Genomic DNA, 21,056 nt, shown 5'->3' on the forward strand with positions numbered 1-21,056 from the left:
GGATCTTCCAAGTCTGGGGAAGATCAAGACGGTAAACAGGATTGATGACGGACAAGATTTTGTAAGGCCCAATAAACTTAGGACCCAACTTCCAGGAGGGAACCTTCAATTTGATATTCTTAGTAGACAACCACACAAGATCACCAACATTCAGGTCCGGACCAGGCACACGTCTCTTATCCGCCACACGCTTATATCTCTCACTCATGCTCTTTAGATTATCCTGAATCTTTTGCCAAATAGATGACAAAGACGAAGAGAATCTGTCCTCATCAGGTAAACCAGGAGACACAAAATGAAGATCCGACTGACTGGATCCAAAACTAAGGAACCAGAGGGTAAGCCCTGTAACAGACCTGGCTCTCTCCCTTACTGTTCAGCCTATGCAAAAATCTCTATGGTAGATGATTGCATATCCTCATTCCTCGACTGTATGACACCTGAACACCCTATAATAGTGAGGGTACACGACCACCAGCTCCCTACACTTGATACGGAGATAGTCAGGGTCACCTGGGATCCAGCAAACAGGAAAACACAAATGAATGAACATAACTTATCTGTAGAAGACTCAGTAGTAGCATCCAGCATGCACACACTCCAGGAAGTGGTATAAACCGCAAAGTGATGCAGTATAGGAAGTGATTTAAAGGGATGCAATCAGTGCAACTACATGACAGCTAAGAGAGGCTAACGAGATGAGAAAACGAAAGCAAAACAAAAGGAACCTCAAGCAGGAGGTTCTGAAGAACGTCTGACAAAGCTTCTCAGATGTATGGTGGTGACAAGACCGTTACAGATTTTTACATCCAAGTGGATCAGTGGATGCACTTTTGATGTTATAGAGCCGGTTCTTTGGATTCAGGATAAGGCCTCATTCACATGACTTTTGTTTTGGTCTACATCCAAGCTGCATATTTTTTCGGCTTGGATCTGGACCCATTCACTTCAGTGGGGCCACAAAAGATGCGGATGCAGAGCCCCATATTTGTGTGAAAGGGACACTTTAAAACATCTGCCTATTTATGTATTTAGCTAATTTATGTTAGTTCACATTATCAGTCCGGCATTCTAATTTCACCCATTCGCCTCTAGGTGGTGCTGGCACCACATAGTATATATGGCAAGGAGGCTTGATTGCTGCCCAGGCCCATTTTCTTGCTAGCCTTACTGTACCGCGGATATGCTTCCATGTCATATACAGGAGACAACGCCAGATGAGTGATGCAGTAGAGCCTCGGGAAGATGTCTCACCCAATTGTATAGCCACCCCTTCCTCTAGGGACAAATGCTATGTGGCTTTTTTCTGTACTCATTGGTAGGGTGTCTAAGCTGAACATTTTTTGATAATTCCTGGAAAAATCACTAATGGGAATATCTGCTTGTTTAAATTGGGTCTGCACACGGTACGGATTTCTGTGCCGCACAAGAAAACGTGGATAAATCTGCACTATTTATCACGTTTTTATGCAGTTTTTTGTGCAGAATTTTTCTCCCCCTTCCAGTTAAAAAGGGTGAAATCCGCACAATAAAATCGCATAAACAAGATACATGCTGCTCAGTGAAAAAGAAAAAAATTGCTGCGTCCGTTATTTGACTAGATTGTATGGTGGTAATGATCATTTTAAGCCATAGAGGTGTATTGCTTATAATCTTTATCATCGTTTTCCAACGTGTCCGCAAAACCGTTGGCTGTCTGTGATTTTGAGATAAGTTGTACAGTGAAAAGAATACTTCTGGTTGGCAACCCTGGTGGAAGCTCAGGCTAGGGTGGCATGGCGTAGTTTATGTGTATTTTCTGTAATATCTGTTTGCCGGTTCAGTATATCCGAATTGCACTACATCTATAGCTACCAATGTATATATCAGCGAGCGATTGGGTGCACAGCCAACAAATGTAAGATGGCAATCTCATTTGCTATTAAGCCGCTTTTTGCCGCCACGCCTAATCTTGAATCCGTTTTAATATTATTTTACGGAAGCTTTGTTCTTGCTTTACATTATCACGCTGCACTGTGCGAACAGCTCCTAACGATATTTACCTATAGTTGGTGCTACCTCGCACTGGTTGGATTTGTACTTAGCGTCTCCTGTTACCTAGCTGATAGCATATTATTACTCTGTGTTACCACTGCAATTACTTGTGGTTCGGCTTTGTCATTATCTGTGTGCAATTGTGGTTATATCTGCTTGTGTCAGTCCCGTCGGGTGCACTGGGCTGTGGCTTTGGGCTCGTCCCGCACTACAACGTATATCACATCTATATGTCCATTGTCTTATTGCTACAGTATGTTTTTGTGGCGCCTTATCATGCTGCACCATGTGAACAGCCCCTAACAACATCCGTCTGTTAGTCAGTGCAATCTTACAATTATCGGATGTTATGTAAAGGGGTTGTGCAGCAGGTACATATTGATGAGCCATCCTCAGGACAGGTCAGTAATATCTGATCGGAGAGGGTCTGACTCCCGGCACCCCCCGCCGATCGGCTGTTTGAAGAGGAGGAGGTGGCGCTCGTGCGAATGCTGCTTCCTCCTGCGCGTCGTCTCTGAAGTCTCGGCGGCGCAATGTAATTACAAATGCTTGTTCTGTTCACATGAGCAAATACTTGTAATTACACTGTGCCGCTGCTGCAAGCGAGACCACAAGCAGTGTAATCTTGAAGAGGAAGCTCATCTTAAAACAGCTGATCGGAGGGGTGGCAGCGAATCGGACCCCCACCGATCAGATATTGATAGCCTATCCAGAGGATAGGCCATCAATATTACTGCCTGCACAACCCCTTTAAAGGGGTATTCCGGTAGGTAAAAGTTATCCCCTATCCACAGGGTAGAGGAGAACTATCAGATCGGTAGGGGTCCTACCACTGGGACCCCCACCGATCACGAGAATGTGGGCCCTGTACCCCTTTCAGCCCCCCTGCTGCTCCCCTAAAATGACCAGAGTGATAGGTCACACATGTGCTTGGTCGCTCCATTCATTTCTATGGGAGTTCCGGAGATAGCAAAGTACAGCGCTCCCCTATCTCCAGAACTCCCATAGAGATGAATGGAACGGCCATGCGCATGTGCCGCTCTGGTAATTTCAGGGAAGGGTACGGCACACCCATTCTCGTGATAAGTGGCATCTATTGTAGCACCCCTGAAATTAGGTGTGGAGTGGATTTGTCATTATCTGTATACATAAGTGGCACACGTTACGAAGAGGTGTGAGTTTAAATAGGGATATTTGTCATTATCATTTGTGTTGCGCCATATATATTGGTGATATTGCATTTTGGGGTGTCATTTTTGTTGGATATATCATGTAATATTTTTGGCTGTTTGTGATCTATTTTCCATGTTCTTTAGGTGTGTACTAACTGTAGTGTTGGTTTTATACATCCCCTGAGGAACTGAGAAACGCGTTGGATTTAAGGACGTGATATAGTACGTTTATCAACTAATCGCTGATGTCTGTGATATTAAATATCTGGCCTGTGTGTATTTCTTCCTTCACATCATTGACATATGACTTGACTATCCACAGTGTTTGGTGATGTTTTTTTCCAGTCTCCGGGACATCCCAGGGCGCTATAGGATATACCTGACACGGGATCGCTGATATTGTGGCGGCCATTACGATGTTAGGCAGGGCATTACATTATAGGGACAGATATTAGAGAGATTTTCTCTTCCTACAGGTAGGCCCCATCCGCCTTCCATTATTTCCCAAAATAGTAGGATTTTATTAGCATCTTATTAAAGGTTACATTTAGGGTACAGCTACACTTGGTCGCGCGACAGCTGTCACAGCCTTTTTCGCAGTTTAGCGGTAATCCCATAGAACGAATGGGTTCGTATGCAAATCACAAGAAATCCAACACTGCGCATCCATCTAATTAGTTTTTATGGGATCAACGCTACTCCGCGAACCAGGCCGAGACAGTTGTCGCTGAACATATCCTTAACGATATGTCTACAGGGTAATTTTTGGGGGCAAAGCGTTGCACTCCCAAGAATTGCAGTGTAGCAGGGCTGCCATAGAAATGAATGGGGTCTCCTTGCAACTTACATGTTTGCTGCATCCGCAACCTATAAATTGTCAAAAAGAAAATCCAACCCTTTTTTTGTGATTCATGTGTCACGACGCGTCCCCATTCATTCCTATGGCAGCCCCGCATAACTTTCATCTTTGGTCGCATGACAGCTGTCGCGGCCAGAATCGCTGCGTTTATGTACCCTTATATTGGTGGTTCTGGAAGAGGATATTTCAGGCAGACAGCTGTGCTGCAGAGGAGGGGGACGCCTGCAGCGGACACAACTGTTTAACCAATTCGCTCGCTCTGTACGAAATGGGCGGTTAATTTCCGACATGCCACGGCCATTGCTTGGGCTAGAAATTAAAATGGTTTGTGTACTTCAAGATAACCGTGAGAGAATGTAAATTGCTGAGGAATGTTGACTCATCCAGTCCATGTCAGGCTTTCTCCATGAAATTAAAGGTTTGTCCTTCAGCTAAGAAGTACCGTATATACACCAATAGAATCAAAACCACCCCCACTAAATAACAAAATCTTTTTTGGTACACATCAATGATATAAATATGATAAAATCAGTCACAAAAGCGGCATACATATACAGAAATGGTCCTGTAGTAAATAGCTTCATATATCACAAGGGCTTAATACATCCAAATCAGGCGCCCAAACCTATCATCAAAACACATAGGTGTATATATAGATAAATAAAGTGCATAGTGCAAAATTACAAAAATTATTACACTGGCATGGCGCTCTTGTTATCTCTTGCCTGTTATGCAGTGCTTCATTTGCTTTTATGCACTTCACTAGCAGCATGATGTCCGTGAAAGGGATATCTACGAGAAGGGGCAGGACTGAGAAGAGGAAGTAAAAACCAAAGACAGTTTTGGGAAGTCTTTACATAGCTGTGGCCACATCTTTTTGTGCAACTTTCTGCTGTTTTGTTACCTCCAGAGCAGACTTCACAATTCTGCTTCAGGCTATTTGTATTTACTGGAGTCAACACGCACATCTCTTTTCACACTAGTAACTAATAACAGAGCCATAATGGCTATGCCAAATACAGCACTGAACAGTTCACTGTGAATCCTGAAGGAACCCGTTGACTTACTGTATAGTGGGGTTCATCAGGTTTCCATTGGGGTTGCTTAGATGTTCTTTCATGAATCTGTAAAACTGAATGTAGCGCTGCATGAGAAGGAGCTATAAGACTTGTAATCCAAGGTAGGTATAAGAAAAGTTGGTGTTTTCACATAGCAGAGCCCAAGGTTAATGTTGGTCATTTGTGACCATGGCATCTGAGGTGTCTTTCCTTGGGAGTGCTGCCCACCTGGGGCCTGAACAGCTCTTCTGCGTGGCGATTTGGAGAGCAGTTTGCTCCTTCTGATAGCCTCTGAAGGATCTAAGGCTATCACAGCAGTAGTTCCTATGGAGGCCTGCAGGTAGCAGGGCTCGGTAGGAACATAATGGAACTCCCATAGGCTGCAATGGGAATTCATTTAAGTCTATGGGACAAGTAGTCTAACAATAAGAGGACTTAAAATAAAAATTGTAAAAATAAAACCAAAAACACCCATACTATTAAAATATAAACATATTTATCCCATACAGTGAATGCCATAACTGGAAAAAAAAATGTCCGTTTAACCACTTTTTTCGTTGCTTTACCTCCTATAAATAGAAGTTTATAAAACATGTTCAAAAAGTCATACACACTATACACAAAATAGTATTGATAAAATGTACAGATTGACCTGCTAAAAAAAAGCCGTCACTCAGCTCTATAGACATAACAATATAATAAAGTTATGGAGGTCAGAATAGGGCAATGCAAAAAAACATTTTTCCCAAACTTTTTATTTTTTTACTATTAAAACGCAAGAAAAACTATATAAATGTGGTATCGCTGTAATTGTACTGTATCATAATGTATCTACGGTATATCACAATTTACTTTTGTCGTAGAGTACTTTTTTTTCCGACATCTCGAAATACGAGACATGTACATATGAGTCAATGGCAATCGCTACTTGTCTTACTTCATGTTCAGGGTCCTCTTAACAGTCTTTCTTATTTTCCAGGTGATGGAACGAGGACTTTACATTAACCACGATGAAACCTTCACAGCTTTATTTCCCAGCCCGAGAATCCCAAAAACAAAAATGACAAACTTTAAGATGCTGGTGTTGGGCCAGCGCTTCATCCACTGGAAACTTGCTGCAGTGATTCTTATTTTTATGGGATTTGTGTTTTTCATCCAAAAAGTAGTTGCTGACCAAGAGATGGACGAGCTGACGAGACAAGGAGGGTCTCCCGTCAAAAAGATGAAAATGTTGGACATGACGATTGATGCCGTAAATAATTTTAAAGACTCTGTGCCAAAAATGCAGAATAATGCCCCTGAAAAACAGAAGGACACTAACAGAAAAAGGCCTTGTCTAGCCGGGTACTACACTGCAGCAGAGCTGAGGCCTTACCTGGAGCGGCCACCCCTGGACCCTCATGCCCCTGGAGCATCTGGAAAACCATTCACACCGAATAAACTCAGCCCGGAGGAAAAGAAAGAAATGGAAGAAGGAGAAAAGAAACATTGTTTTAATGTATTTGCTAGTGATAGAATTTCACTTCACCGAGACCTAGGACCTGACACCAGGCCCCCCGAGTATGTGTTTCTCGCAATTTTTTCATAAGTCTGTATATTCTGTCAAATCTTTTAATTAGAAGGAGTCTCTTGAAAATAAGATTGATTTTGAGATTCGGCATGGCATCTCAAAACCACAGCAGAACGCTTCCGTCATAATAATACAACCGGCTGCATCCGTTCAGAATGGATTAGGTTGTATTTAAAAAAAAAATGTAAGCAACCGGATCCGGAACTCAATGGGCGCCAAAAAAAATGATCCAGCACCATTGACCTACATGGTTTTTGGTGCCGGACACAGTTTATTCAGTTTCCCATGCCTCACACAAAAACACTAGTTAAAGAGATTTTGTGTCCAGCATGGGAACGCAATAAACTGGTGCAATCTGTTTCGGTTTGTTCAGTTTTGGCCCCTTTGACAATGAATGGGGACAAAACTGAAGCGTTGTGCTGCTGCTGCGATTTTGAGAGCCTGTGCCAGATCTCAAAACCCGGAAAGGAAAACGCAGATGTGAAAGTAGTAGTATTAATTTCTTTAATATTCTATGTTGATTGTATTATTTAGGACCTGTTGCTTCAACTGACATATCTGTTTTACTAACTATTTGCATTCACCGTGTAATAACTATTCTGGAACATCTATTCTGATGACTCTATGTTGTGCCATTCCCTTATTATTCCTGCTAGAAGTTATGAATGAATTGCTAGAAGTTTGCAGTGAAGGTCCAGATGGGTGTTATCAGTTTGAGGTGTGTCCCTGCACAGTCCTACATCATCCAATCAGTGCTGACAGACTATACAGGGACACCCCCCCCCCCAACTAGTAACACCCATCTGGACCTACATTGCAAACTAGTAATTCATTCATAACTTTTTGCAGGAATGAACAACATAGAGTCATAATAATAGATAATCCCGAATGGTTATTACATGGGGGCTGCAAGTAGTTACTAAAACAGACCTGTCAGGAGAGGTGACAGCTCCTCTAACTATTCACCTCTTTTACCTTCGTAAAGGTGCATTGAGCAAAAGTTCAAGAGGTGCCCTGCACTGCCCACGACAAGCATTATAATCGCGTTCCACAATGAAGCCTGGTCCACATTGCTTCGCACCGTCTACAGTGTCATGTATACAGCCCCTGCTATTCTTCTGAAGGAGATTATAATGGTGGACGACGCAAGTACGGATGGTAAGCTGGGAAGAGTGGCGAAATTAATGAAAATTGAAGCTTTTTCATGCCGTAAAATACAACTTTTGAACTTAATTTTGTGGTCTGTCGATCAAGTTCTGTAATGACTGATGTACAGTTCCGGCACACCTACATAGTCCATCTTCATTCAGAACCACACTGAGAATTCTACTAGATTCTTGGCATTGACTTTACAATTCGCTGCTGGTTATGTGTCTGTGCACCGTACAGTTTACCTTGATGTAGGTAAAATATTTCAGGAATGATCCCTATGTTCCCAAGTGTCATCTGCAATGTGCTCCCCATTGATCTCCAGAATTAACCCTTGTGTCCTTCACATTGTGCTTCCCCCATTGCTAGACAGAACATATCCCAGTCTCCACTGACACTGCAGTCCTCTCATCCCCCTTGTAACATGAAAGTGAGGCTCAGGTGTAACTTCCAACAGGTGGGGGCGTGCATCCTACCTAGCAAAAACTGTGATCCCGTCATGTTTGTGTGATGATAAGAATCTCCATAACATACACAATATGAACCAAAGTACTGGAACACCTACACATTACAGGTGCTTTTATGACATCCCATTCTAAATTCATAGCCACTAACATAAAGTTGGCTTGTTGCTCTTCTGGAATGGCTTTCTACAAGAGTGGAAGTTTCTGCCCAATCATTTAGGCGAGCGTTTGTGAAGTCAGACGCTGATGTTGGATGAGGAGACCTGAGTCGCAGTCTTCATTTTAGTTCATCCCAAAGGTGTTGGATAGGATTGAGGACAGGGCTCTGTAGACTAGTCAAGTGCTTCCACACCAAGCTCACCCAACCATGCCTTTATGTACCTTGATTTGTGCACTGGGACACAGTCATGCTGCAACACAAAACGGTCTTCTCCAAAATGTCTCCACAAAGTTGGAAGCATATGATTGTCCAAAACGTCTTGGTATGCTCTTCACAAGAACTAAGGGGCTTAGGCTAACCCCTGATAAACAACCCGATAGCATTATTCCTTTGGTGTTGAAGCAGTTGAGTCGTCTACTCAGAGCCCTGAGCTCACGCCGATCCAACACCTTTGGGATGAACTAAAATGGAGACTGCAAACATCATTGTTTGACCTCACAAAATGATCTTCTGGATGGATGGGCAACATTTCCCACAGACACTTTCCAAAATAGTAACATAGTATATAAGGCTGAAAAAGACATTTGTCTATCCAGTTTGGCCTGTTATCCTGCAAGTTGATCCAGAGGAAGGCAAAAAAAAAAAACCTGTGAGGTAGAAGACAATTTTCCCCACTCCTTCCCGACTCCAATCATGCAATCAGAATAACTCCCTGGATCAACGACCCGTCTCTAGTAGCTATAACCTGTAATATTATTACACTCCAGAAATACATCCAGGCCCCTCTTGAATTCTTTTAGTGAACTCACCATCACCACCTCCTCAGGCAGAGAGTTCCATAGTCTCACTGCTCTCACCGTAAAGAATCCTCTTCTATGTTTGTGTACAAACCTTCTTTCCTCCAGACGCAGAGGATGTAACCTCTAGAGATGGCTTTGAGGTTTGCCCAGTGGTCGTTTCACGGCGAATTTTGCTCATTCGCGATTCGCCAAACATGCGAACATATGGCGATATTCGCACGCACCATATTCTTTTGCATTGCGCCAATCTTGGACCCATGATGCATCCATCAGGTGGGACAGGACAGCCAATTGAGATGTTTCAGTACATGGACACACCCCCTACCCTATAAATAAACCTGATCTGGCAGCCATTTTACATTCTGTTTTGCCAGTGTAAGGAGAGGTTGCTTTGTGGTGCAGGGACAGACTGTTAGGGACACCAAACGCTAGCTCATAGGGCAACAAAAGTCCTTTTAGGAACTGGTATAGGTGTGCTATCGATAGGTGTGACATACTGAGGGGTATGATATAATAAACTTTCTAACATAGAAAGTATATTATAGTGAATTTGTATTGTGCAGCAGTTGTGTGCGGTTCTGCTGCAATACCGCAGGTATATAGAGGGACAAACGATTAAGGGGTTCGATACACCGGCTTCCACAAAATACTAATTGAGGGTATTAATATACCTGCTTCCACTAAACATTGATTGAGGCCTGCAATACACCAGCTTCCACAAAATACTGATTGAGGGGTGCAATATACCTGCTTCTACAAAATACTGATTAAGGGGTTCTATATACCTGCTTCCACAAAATACTGATTGACGGGTGCGATATACCTGCTTCCACCAAATATTGATTGAGGCCTGCGATACACCTGCTTCCACAAAATACTGATTAAGGGGTTTAATATACAGTACAGACCAAAGTTTGGACACACCTTCTCATTCAAAGAGTTTTCTTTATTTTCATGACTATGAAAATTGTAGATTCACACTGAAGGCATAAAAACTATGAATTACACATGTGGAATTATATACATAACAAAAAAGTGAAAACTGAAAAAATGGTTTTCACTTCACAGGTGTGCTCTGTCAGGTTTAATAAGTGGGATTTCTTGCCTTATAAATGGGGTTGGGACCATCAGTTGCGTTGTGGAGAAGTCAGGTGGATACACAGCTGATAGTCCTACTGAATAGACTGTTACAATTTGTATTATGGCAAGAAAAAAGCAGCTAAGTAAAGAAAAACGAGTGGCCATCATTACTATAAGAAATGAAAGTCAGTCAGTTCGAAAAATTGGGAAAACTTTGAAAGTGTCCCCAAGTGCAGTCACAAAAACCATCAAGCGCTACAAAGAAACTGGCTCACATGCGGACCGCCCCAGGAAAGGAAGACCAAGAGTCACCTCTGCTGTGGAGGATAAGTTCATCCGAGTCACCAGCCTCATAAATTGCAGGTTAACAGCAGCTCAGATTAGAGACCAGGTCAATGCCACACAGAGTTCTAGCAGCAGACACATCTCTAGAACAACTGTTAAGAGGAGACTGTGTGAATCAGGCCTTCATGGTAGAATATATGCTAGGAAACCACTGCTAAGGACAGGCAACAAGCAGAAGAGACTTGTTTGGGCTAAAGAACACAAGGAATGGACATTAGACCAGTGGAAATCTGTGCTTTGGTCTGATGAGTCCAAATTTGAGATCTTTGGTTCCAACCACCGTGTCTTTGTGCGACGCAGAAAAGGTGAACGGATGGAATCTACATGCCTGGTTCCCACCGTGAAGCATGGAGGAGGAGGTGTGATGGTGTGGGGGTGCTTTGCTGGTGACACTGTTGGGGATTTATTCAAAATTGAAGGCCTACTGAACCAGCATGGCTACCACAGCATCTTGCAGCGGCATGCTATTCCATCCGGTTTGCGTTTAGTTGGACCATCATTTATTTTTCAACAGGACAATGACCCCAAACACACCTCCAGGCTGTGTAAGGGCAATTTGACCATGAAGGAGAGTGATCGGGTTCTGCGCCAGATGACCTGGCCTCCACAGTCACCGGACCTGAACCCAATCGAGATGGTTTGTGGTGAGCTGGACCGCAGAGTGAAGGCAAAAGGGCCAACAAGTGCTAAGCATCTCTGGGAACTCCTTCAAGACTGTTGGAAGACCATTTCAGGTGACTACCTCTTGAAGCTCATCAAGAGAATGCCAAGAGTGTGCAAAGCAGTAATCAAAGCAAAAGGTGGCTACCTTGTGTTAATGTGTTAATTCATAGTTTTGATGCCTTCGGTGTGAATCTACAATTTTCATAGTCATGAAAATAAAGAAAACTCTTTGAATGAGAAGGTGTATCCAAACTTTTGGTCTTTACTGTACCAGCTTCCACCAAATACTAATTGAGGCCTGCGATATACCTGCTTCCACAAATACTGCGTTTCTCTAGAAACTTTGGCACTGAGTCGTTTTGAAAATTACAGGCAGAGGAAGAGGCAGGCCGTTCCGCAGGGGTGGTAAGGGTCGGACAGGTGTACCAGGCCGGAGCCTAAGTGGGAAGTTGCAGAAGGTGGGTGCGATTACGTCAAAGGACGCACCAGAGTTGGTTGAGTGGCTCACTCAGCCTTCCGCTTCTGCACCCTCCTCATCCTCTGTATCTGCACCCTCCTCACTCTCTGCTATGTGCACCCCCAAAGACACCACCACTACCACCACCATAGCCCCTCCACTTGAGTCAGTGGAATTATTTTCCCATCCATTCCCAGACTTTACCGATACGTAGCCATTCTTGTTATCGGATCAGGAAGAGGAGGTAGCAACGGTCGCCACACAGCGGTCTGACTACAGTACCCAGATCAGCCCAAGGAGGGTGGTCCCCGCTGTTGCTACCTACTCTGAGATCTCTATTGTCAGTGGTGGTGAAGGTGACGATGATGACGTGTCGATGGACATCACGTGGGTGCCCACAAGAGAGGGAGAGGCGGAGCAGCAGATAGGGAGGAGAAGGAGAAAATTTGTGGCCATTGGCACACCGCAATGGAAGGTCCCCAGAGGGAAAAAATTCTCCCAGAAGGGCATCCCAGAGCTATATGGCCACATTCAGTGGCAAGTGAATATATCTCTGGCACACAGTGTCGGTGCCAAGATATATCTGACCACAGTCACGTGGTCTAGCAAACACAGGCAGGGATGATATATAACTTTTACTTCCCACTGGGTGAACCTTCTGACGTCCGTCTAGCATGTAACCCGTGGCACCCGTGTGGATTTGGTGTTACCGCCACAGATTGCATGCAGGCCTGCCTCTTCTTCTCCTCCTCCTACTCCATCCTCCGTCTCCTCCTCGGCTGATTCTTCCTTTTCCATGGACACTCTGAGAAGCGAGGAACTCCTGGACTACTGGGTGTGCAGGCTTGACCTGTGGCCAGAGCTGGCACAATTTGCCATGGAACTCTTGGCTTGCCCCTCGTCGAATAATAGAATAATTATAATACCTGATAATTATTATAATTATTCTATTTATAAAAAAAAAGCAAAGTAATATAATCGCATAGCGAATTAAACTTAGCTGTCTCTATAGTAAACTTTCCTATATGATTGCTAGAAATAACGAAGTTGATGAATACGTAGCTAAAACGAAGATGCAGAATACTTTGTTTTCTTCGTTTTGTGGAATATGACGAATACATTCGTTATATTCGTTTTGCGGAATATGACGAATACAATCGTCATATTCGCTAATTCTACCAAGCCAACCATAGTAAACCAGGTCCAAGTTGAAATCGCAATTCGATTAATTCAAGTTATAATAATCGAATTTCGATTTTAACTTAGCACTGCTATATTCCATATTAGGCTAGAATTAACGACCATGGAATATAGCAGTGCTAAGTTAAAATCGAAATTCAATGCTAAATAAATTTATCACCAGTCCGCAAAAATGCTGTGCTGCAGGTCCGAGAAGTGTTGTGGGGTCAATCACGCTTTAAGCAGATATAAATATAGAGTTCGGACCGCGCATATCATCAAGGCCAGTATACAAACAGTTTTTTTTTTTTTCTTCCTTCTCCTTTTTGAAAGAGAACCGGGGGCTGCAAATATCCTATATATGGATATCCCGCAACTAATAAAAGTTAAGATAGTGTAAGTCCGTACAGCTATTTAACCTGTACTGCACAGATTATACTTACACAGCACTATGTCAACCAAGGCGTGTATGTGATATCCTCCGTAGCTGGTTGGATTTGTTCTGACGGAGATCCACGTTCACATGCAATCACGCAGGGTCTAACCACGGACTTAATTCAGATATACCCCAGGTAAATCTACTGTTATTTTCGATTTCTTTTCTTAGAGGTTTCTGTGAATACAAGTAGCTCCTCCTACTTGTATTCACAGAAACCTCTAAGAAAATAAATCGAAAATAACAGTAGATATACCTGGGGTATATCTGAATTAAGTCCGTGGTTAGACCCTGCGTGATTGCATGTGAACGTGGATCTCCGTCAGAACAAATCCAACCAGCTACGGAGGATATCACATACACGCCTTGGTTGACATAGTGCTGTGTAAGTATAATCTGTGCAGTGCAGGTTAAATAACTGTACGGACTTACACTATCTTAACTTTTATTAGTTGCAGGATATCCATATATAGGATATTTGCAGCCCCCGGTTCTCTTTCAAAAAGGAGAAGGAAGAAAGAAAAAACTGTTTGTATACTGGCCTTGATGATATGCGCTGTCCAAACTCTATATTTATAAAATCGAAATTCGATTATGATAACTTGAAATAATCGAATTGCGATTTCAACGTAATTCTCAAATCCGACAGTACATTCTAGTATATGGAGACGTTCCCATGGTGATGGGGACGCTCCATGAGCACGGAAGTCGGCAGAAGCGGCAACGGGCACTGACTGGAGCAGCCAGGAAGCCAGGAGGGAAGAAAAAATAGGGAAGTGGGAAAGAAAAAAATATAACAATAAAAAAAATAAAAATAAAGAATATTCGAAATATTCGCAAATTAGCGAAGTGGCGATATTCTCGAAAAAAAATTTGATATTTGAATATTCGCGCTCAACACTATTGTTCTTTTCACTGCGGCAAATGCTTTATTTTCTGGGCCTGTACTCCACTGACCTGCGGTAACATTGTTATACAGTGACCGCCTAATATACCTCCAGCCACATAATTACATGATCTTTTCTGTGCAGTGAATGCATAATTTTTGGGGCCTGTACTCCACTTGCCTGCAGTAAAATTGTTATACAGTGACCGCCTAATATACCTCCAGCCACATAATCACTTTGTAACTGGGCGCCGAAGGCGCACTAGATCTCCCATCAGCCGCAGACCTGCTGCTTAGCTTCGGGAGCGAGGATCTGTGTTCGGCCTTGTTCCCAAGGCGGCTTTGCTATCTGGTAGGCTCCCTGCTCCTAGGTCTGCCTTGAGCGCCGAGCCGATCACTCGGTGCTCGACTTGTCTGTCTGTCGGTCATGTGAAGCTGGCCACATCACATGACCCTCACTCCCCACTATAAATACAGGCAACCTGCTGGCTACAGGTTGCCTGTGATACTGGTCCATTGGTGCTTCCTTGCTCCTTGGTTCTAGTCTGCGGCTGCTTGTTCTGATTGACCTCCTGACCTCGGCTCGTTCTTTGACCTCGACTTCGTCTCATCCTTTGTATGTATTTGCTCTCCTGGATTGACCTCGGCTCTGACTGTTAACTTTGCATTTGCCCGCTCGATTTGTACTACCGCTTCTCCTGGTTCTGACCCATGGCTTGTTGACCTTCCGTATCTTTCCTCTGTGCACTTATATAAGTAAGGGACGGTCGTCCAGTTACGCCCCGTCGTCTAGGCAAGGACAGGGGTTGTGGATGGAGTCAGAGTGCACCCTCTTTCCTTCCTCTCTGTTCCCTGACACACTTGATCTTTTCTGTGCGGTGAATGCATAATTTTTAGGGCCTGTACTCCACTGGCCTGCAGTAAAATTGTTATCCACTGACCGCCTAATATACCTCCAGCCACATAATCACTTGTTCTTTTCTGTCCAGTGAATGCCTAATTTTTGGGGCACGTACTCCCGTGGCCTAAAATACAAATTTTCTAGGCAACACCAGGGCAAATTTTTGAGAGTTTCCCTTTAAGATGTATAAAAATGTCCCCTAATTAACCACCTCAGCCCCCCTAGCTTAAACACCCTTAATGACCAGACCACTTTTTACAATTCTGCACTACACTACTTTCACCGTTTATTGCTCGGTCATACAACTTACCACCCAAATTAATTTTACCTCCTTTTCTTCTCACTAATAAAGCTTTCATTTGGTGGTATTTCATTGCTGCTGACATTTTTACTTTTTTTTGTTATTAATCGAAATTTAACGACATTTTTCACTTTAAGTTGTAAACTTTAAAAAAAATACATCCATATATAATTTTTTTGCTAAATTTATTGTTCTACATGTCTATGATAAAAAAAACATGTTTGGGTAAAAAAAAAATGGTTTGGGTAAAAGTTATAGCGTTTACAAACTATGGTCCAAAAATGTGAATTTCCACTTTTTGAAGCAGCTCTGACTTTCTGAGCACCTGTCATGTTTCCTGAGGTTCTACAATGCCCAGACAGTAGAAAACCCCCACAAATGACCCCATTTCGGAAAGTAGACACCCTAAGGTATTCTCTGATGGGCATAGTGAGTTCATAGAACTTTTTATTTTTTGTCACAAGTTAGCGGAAAATGATGGATTTTTTTTTCTTTTCTTTTCCTTACAAAGTCTTATATTCCACTAACTCGTGACAAAAAATAAAAACTTCCATGAACTCACTATGCCCATCATGAAATACCTTGGGGTGTCTTCTTTCCAAAATGGGGTCACTTGTGGGGTAGTTATACTGCCCTGGCATTTTAGGGGCCCAAATGTGTGCGAAGTAGTTTGAAATCAAAATCTGTAAAAAATGGCCTGTGAAATCCAAAAGGTGCTCTTTGGAATGTGGGCCCCCTTGCCCACCTAGGCTGCAAAAAAGTGTCACACATGTGGTATCGCCGTACTCAGGAGGGAATGTGTTTTGAGGTGTCATTTTACATATACCTATGCTGGGTGAGATAAATATCTCGGCAAAAGACAACTTTTCCCATTTTGTTTATACAAAGTTGGCAATTGACCAAGATACTTATCTCACCCAGCATGGGTATATGTAAAATGACACCACAAAACACATTGCCCTACTTCTCCTGAGTACGGCGATACCACATGTGTGACACTTTTTTGCAGCCTAGGTGGGCAAAGGGGCCCACATTCCAAAGAGCACCTTTCGGATTTCACAGGCCATTTTTTACAGTTTTTATTTTTTGTCACAAGTTAGTGGAATATGAGACTTTGTAAGAAAAAAAAAATCATAATTTTCCGCTAACTTGTGACAAAAAATAAAAAATTCTAGGAACTCGCTATGCCCCTCACGGAATACCTTGGGGTGTCTTCTTTCCAAAATGGGGTCACTTGTGGGGTAGTTATACTGCCCTGGCATTTTAGGGGCCCAGATGCGTGAGAAGTAGTTTGAAATCAAAATCTGTAAAAAATGCCCTGTGAAATCCAAAAGGTGCTCTTTGGAATGTGGGCCCATTTGCCCACCTAGGCTGCAAAAAAGTGTCACACATGTTGTATCGCCATACTCAGGAGAAGTTGGGGAATGTGTTTTGGGGTGTCATTTTAAATATACCCATGCTGGGTGAGAGAAATATCTCGGCAAAAGACAACTTTTCTCATTTTTGTATACAAAGTTGGCATTTGACCAAGATATTTATCTCACTCAGCATGGGTATATGTAAAATGACACCCCAAAACACATTCCCCAACTTCTCCTGAGTACGGCGATACCACATGTGTGACACTTTTTTGCAGCCTAGATGCGCAAAGCGGCCCAAATTCCTTTTAGGAAGGCATTTTTAGACATTTGGATCCCATACTTCTTCTCACGCTTTAGGGCCCCTAAAAAGCCAGGGCAGTATAAATACCCCACATGTGACCCCATTTTGGAAAGAAGACACCCCAAGGTATAAAAATGAGGGGCATGCCGAGTTCATATAAAAAAAAAAAAATTGGGGCACAAGTTAGCGGAAATTGATTTTTTTTTTTATTTTTTTCTCACAAAGTCTCCCTTTCCGCTAACTTGAGACAAAAATCTCAATCTTTCATGGACTCAATATGCCCCTCAGCGAATACCTTGGGGTGTCTTCTTTCCAAAGTGGGGTCATTTGTGGGGTGTTTGTACTGCCCTGGCATTTGAGGGTCTCCGCAATCATTACATGTATGGCCAGCATTAGGAGTTTCTGCTTTTCTCCTTATATTGAGCATACAGGGAATTAGATTTTTTTTTTCCGTTCAGCCTCTGGGCTGAAAGAAAAAATGAATGGCACAGATTTCTTCATTCGCATCGATCAATGTGGATAAAAAAATCTCTGCCCAAAAAAAAAAAAAAAAGGGGGAAAGGCGTCTGCCAGGACATAGTAGCTCCGCCCAACATCCATACCCACTTAGCTTGTATGCCCTGGCAAACCTGATTTCTCCATTCACATCAATCGATGTGGATGAATAAATCATTTTTTATATATACAAAGTGTTTGCCAAAGCATATGAACACCGCCGCCTCCTCAGCTCATATGCCTCGGCAAACGTATCTTTTACTGCAGAGGAGAAATCTTGTCTTGCAGCGCCACATACACCGACTTTTGTGTAATCTGACAGCAGCGCAATGCTTCTGTCAGAATGCACATCAGTGCTGCAGCTAGTCGGTCGGTTAGTCCACCTGGAAGGTAAAAGAACAAAACAAAAAGAAAAAACCAGGCCGCAACACAATAAATTTATTAACTTTATAATGGCTTTTGAACAGAACATATAAACTTAAACTTTTTGAACATAACGTAAACTTTTTTGCATACTGGTGATTATTTTTTTTACCTTTATAGGACAAACCTCTCCTTCCCCATGGGACAATGTGCAAAGTGCAAATCGCCCCAAGATGTGGCGAAGTACATTATGCACTTTGTCCCAGGTGAAAGGAGAGGTTTGCAGCAGCTCTGTGTGAATGGGCCCAAATAGCCCTGTGTGCCTGTCCTGTGAGATGTGATCCCTATGCTAAGTGTACCTGTGTGTGGTACTTCCAGAAACACTCTCCTAAGCATAGGGCAGGGTGGTCAGGACAGAAATAGCGGGTGTCACGCCTTATTCCACTCCTGCTACAGACACAGAAACATATTTTTCGGGGTGACGGTTGGGTTGAGGTACCAGCAACGACATTGGAGAAATGTCGCTCGTGTAGATGGCTAACTACACTCAATGATCTCTTCCTGAAATTTGAGGAAGGATCGTGTTCTCCCAGCCTTACTATAGAGAACAAAACTACTATACAGAGCCAATTGAATTAAATATATAGACACCTTCTTATACCAGCATACCAGCGTCTGGTGCGTCGGGAAACTAAATACGGAGCCAACATCTGGTCATTGAAGTCCACCCCTCCCATGTGAAGGTTATAGTCGTGGACTGAGAGGGGCTTTTCAATGACTCTGGTTGCTCGCTCAATTTGGATTGTCGTGTCTGCGTGAATGGAGGAGAGCATGTAAACGTCACGCTTGTCTCTCCATTTCACCGCGAGCAGTTCCTCATTACACAAGGCAGCCCTCTCCCCCCTTGCAAGACTGGTGGTAACGAGTCGTTGGGGGAAGCCCGCGCGACTAGTTTGCGCGGTGCCACAGCAGCCAATCTGTTCTAGGAACAAATGCCTGAAGAGAACCACGCTTGTGTAGAAATTGTCCACATAAAGATGGTACCCCTTGCCAAATAAGGGTGACACCAAGTCCCAGACTGTCTTCCCACTGCTTCACAGGAAGTCAGGGCAACCGACCGGCTCCAGGGTCTGATCTTTACCCTCATAGATCCGAAATTTGTGGGTATAGCCTGTGGCCCTTTCACAGAGCTTATACAATTTGACCCCATACCGGGCGCGCTTGCTTGGGATGTATTGTTTAAAGCCAAGGCGCCCGGTAAAATGTATAAGGGACTCGTCTACGCAGATGTTTTGCTCAGGGGTATACAAATTTCTGGTTGAAGTGGTCTATGAGGGGCCGAATTTTGTGGAGCCGGTCAAAAGCTGGGTGGCCTCTGGGACGGGAGGTGGTGTTATCGCTAAAGTGCAGGAAACGCAGGATGGCCTCAAATCGTGGCCTGGACATGGCAGCAGAGAACATGGGCATGTGATGAATTGGGTTTGTGGACCAATATGACCGCAATTCATGCTTTTTGGTTAGACCCATGTTGAGGAGAAGGCCCAGAAATTGTTTTAATTCGGAAACTTGGACTGATTTCCACCGGAAAGGCTGGGCATAAAAGCTTCCCGGTTTGTTTCTGCCACGACTATGTCCAAGAGCTCCACAGTCAAGAACAGCTCAAAAAATCCCAGGGCCGAACCGATCTGAGCTGTCTCAACCCGAACTCCAGACTGGGCGGTGAAAGGGGGAAATAATGGTGCGGCTGAAGTTGGGGACTGCCAATCAGGGTTTGCCAGCACCTCAGGGACTCTAGGGGGTCTACGGGCCTGTCTGTGCGGTGGCTGCGACGGGGTAACTATTTCACGTGCCACCGTACCAGCTTCAACTGCCCTTCTGGTGCTCGCCACTTCACCATGTTGTACGGCAGTGCTAGTACCTATGCCTCACCACATAATCCGACAGCACCAGCCCCACTCTGCTGCTCTTGAAGCGGATCCTGCGCAACCTGCGGTCTAGCGACACGGGGCCGGGTACGCCTGTTGGTATCAGGGACCTCAACCTCCTCGTCCAAACTTTGGGTCAGACTGCCACTGCTTTCTACAGGTTCATATTCTGACCCGCTAGATTCGTCAGATGAGGGTTCCCATTCCTCATCCGACTGGGCCAGAATCCTGTAGGCCTCTTCAGAAGAATACCCCTTGTTTGACAATTGGACTGCTAAATTTAGGAGGTATTCCCTGAGACTACCCAAGAAAAAAAGCAAGCTTGTCTTACAAATGGGAGGCTAGCGAAGTACCGGAGGCCGCTGCGATTGATAAAAAATATCAAAACTGATATTTTTATCGCCGCAGCGCTTGGAAAGTGATTGTGCAGTGATAAAAAAATTATATATATTTTGTCACTGCGGCGGGGCGGGCGTGGGTAAATGCTAGTGTGGGCGACCGATCAGGCCTGATCGGGCAAACACTGCGTTTTGGGAGGAGAGCGAGCTAAGGTGACACTAATACTATTATAGATCTGACTGTGATCAGTTTTGATCACTTACAGATACTATAAAAGTACAAATGCTGATTAGCGATACGCTAATCAGCGAATAAGTGACTGCGGTGCGGTGGGCTGGGCGGTAACCGATCGCTACTACCTAACCAAGGGGCCTAAACTATCCCTAAAACCTATCAGTCAATACCAGTAAAAAAAAAAAAGGTGACAGTTTACACCAGGGGTGTCAAACTCGTGGCCCTCCAGCTGTTGCAAAACTACAACTCCCATCATGCCTGGGAATACTACAGCTCTCAGGGAATGATGGGAGTTGTAGTTTTGCAACATCTGGAGGGCCATGAGTTTGACATCCATGGTTTACACTGATCACTTTTTTCCTTTCACTAGGTGATTGACAGGGGTGATCAAGGGGTTAATTGGGGTGATCTGGGGCTAAGTGTGCTGTTGGTGGCTACTCACTGTGAACTGTGCTCCTCTGCCTGGACCAACCGACGAAAAGGACCAGCAGAGGAGCACAGCAGCCATTTAACACATTATATTT

The 21,056-nt window shown here is 43.7% G+C and overlaps 1 protein-coding gene across 1 annotated transcript in view; it reads left to right on the plus strand.

The window, feature by feature from the left end:
* The first annotated feature begins 286 nt into the window (after positions 1–286).
* LOC122944647 (polypeptide N-acetylgalactosaminyltransferase 3-like) overlaps positions 287–21,056 on the plus strand; it is a 43,030-nt gene continuing 22,260 nt past the window's right edge. Inside the window, exons 1-3 of the mRNA XM_044303165.1 lie at positions 287–338; positions 6,103–6,683; positions 7,679–7,851. Of these exons, the coding sequence (XP_044159100.1) occupies positions 6,106–6,683; positions 7,679–7,851 (751 nt within the window). The 5' untranslated portion in view covers positions 287–338; positions 6,103–6,105. The remainder of the gene's footprint in view (positions 339–6,102; positions 6,684–7,678; positions 7,852–21,056) is intronic.

The sequence above is a fragment of the Bufo gargarizans genome, chromosome 8 (genome assembly GCF_014858855.1).
Source record: "Bufo gargarizans isolate SCDJY-AF-19 chromosome 8, ASM1485885v1, whole genome shotgun sequence".
Lineage (NCBI taxonomy): Eukaryota > Metazoa > Chordata > Amphibia > Anura > Bufonidae > Bufo > Bufo gargarizans.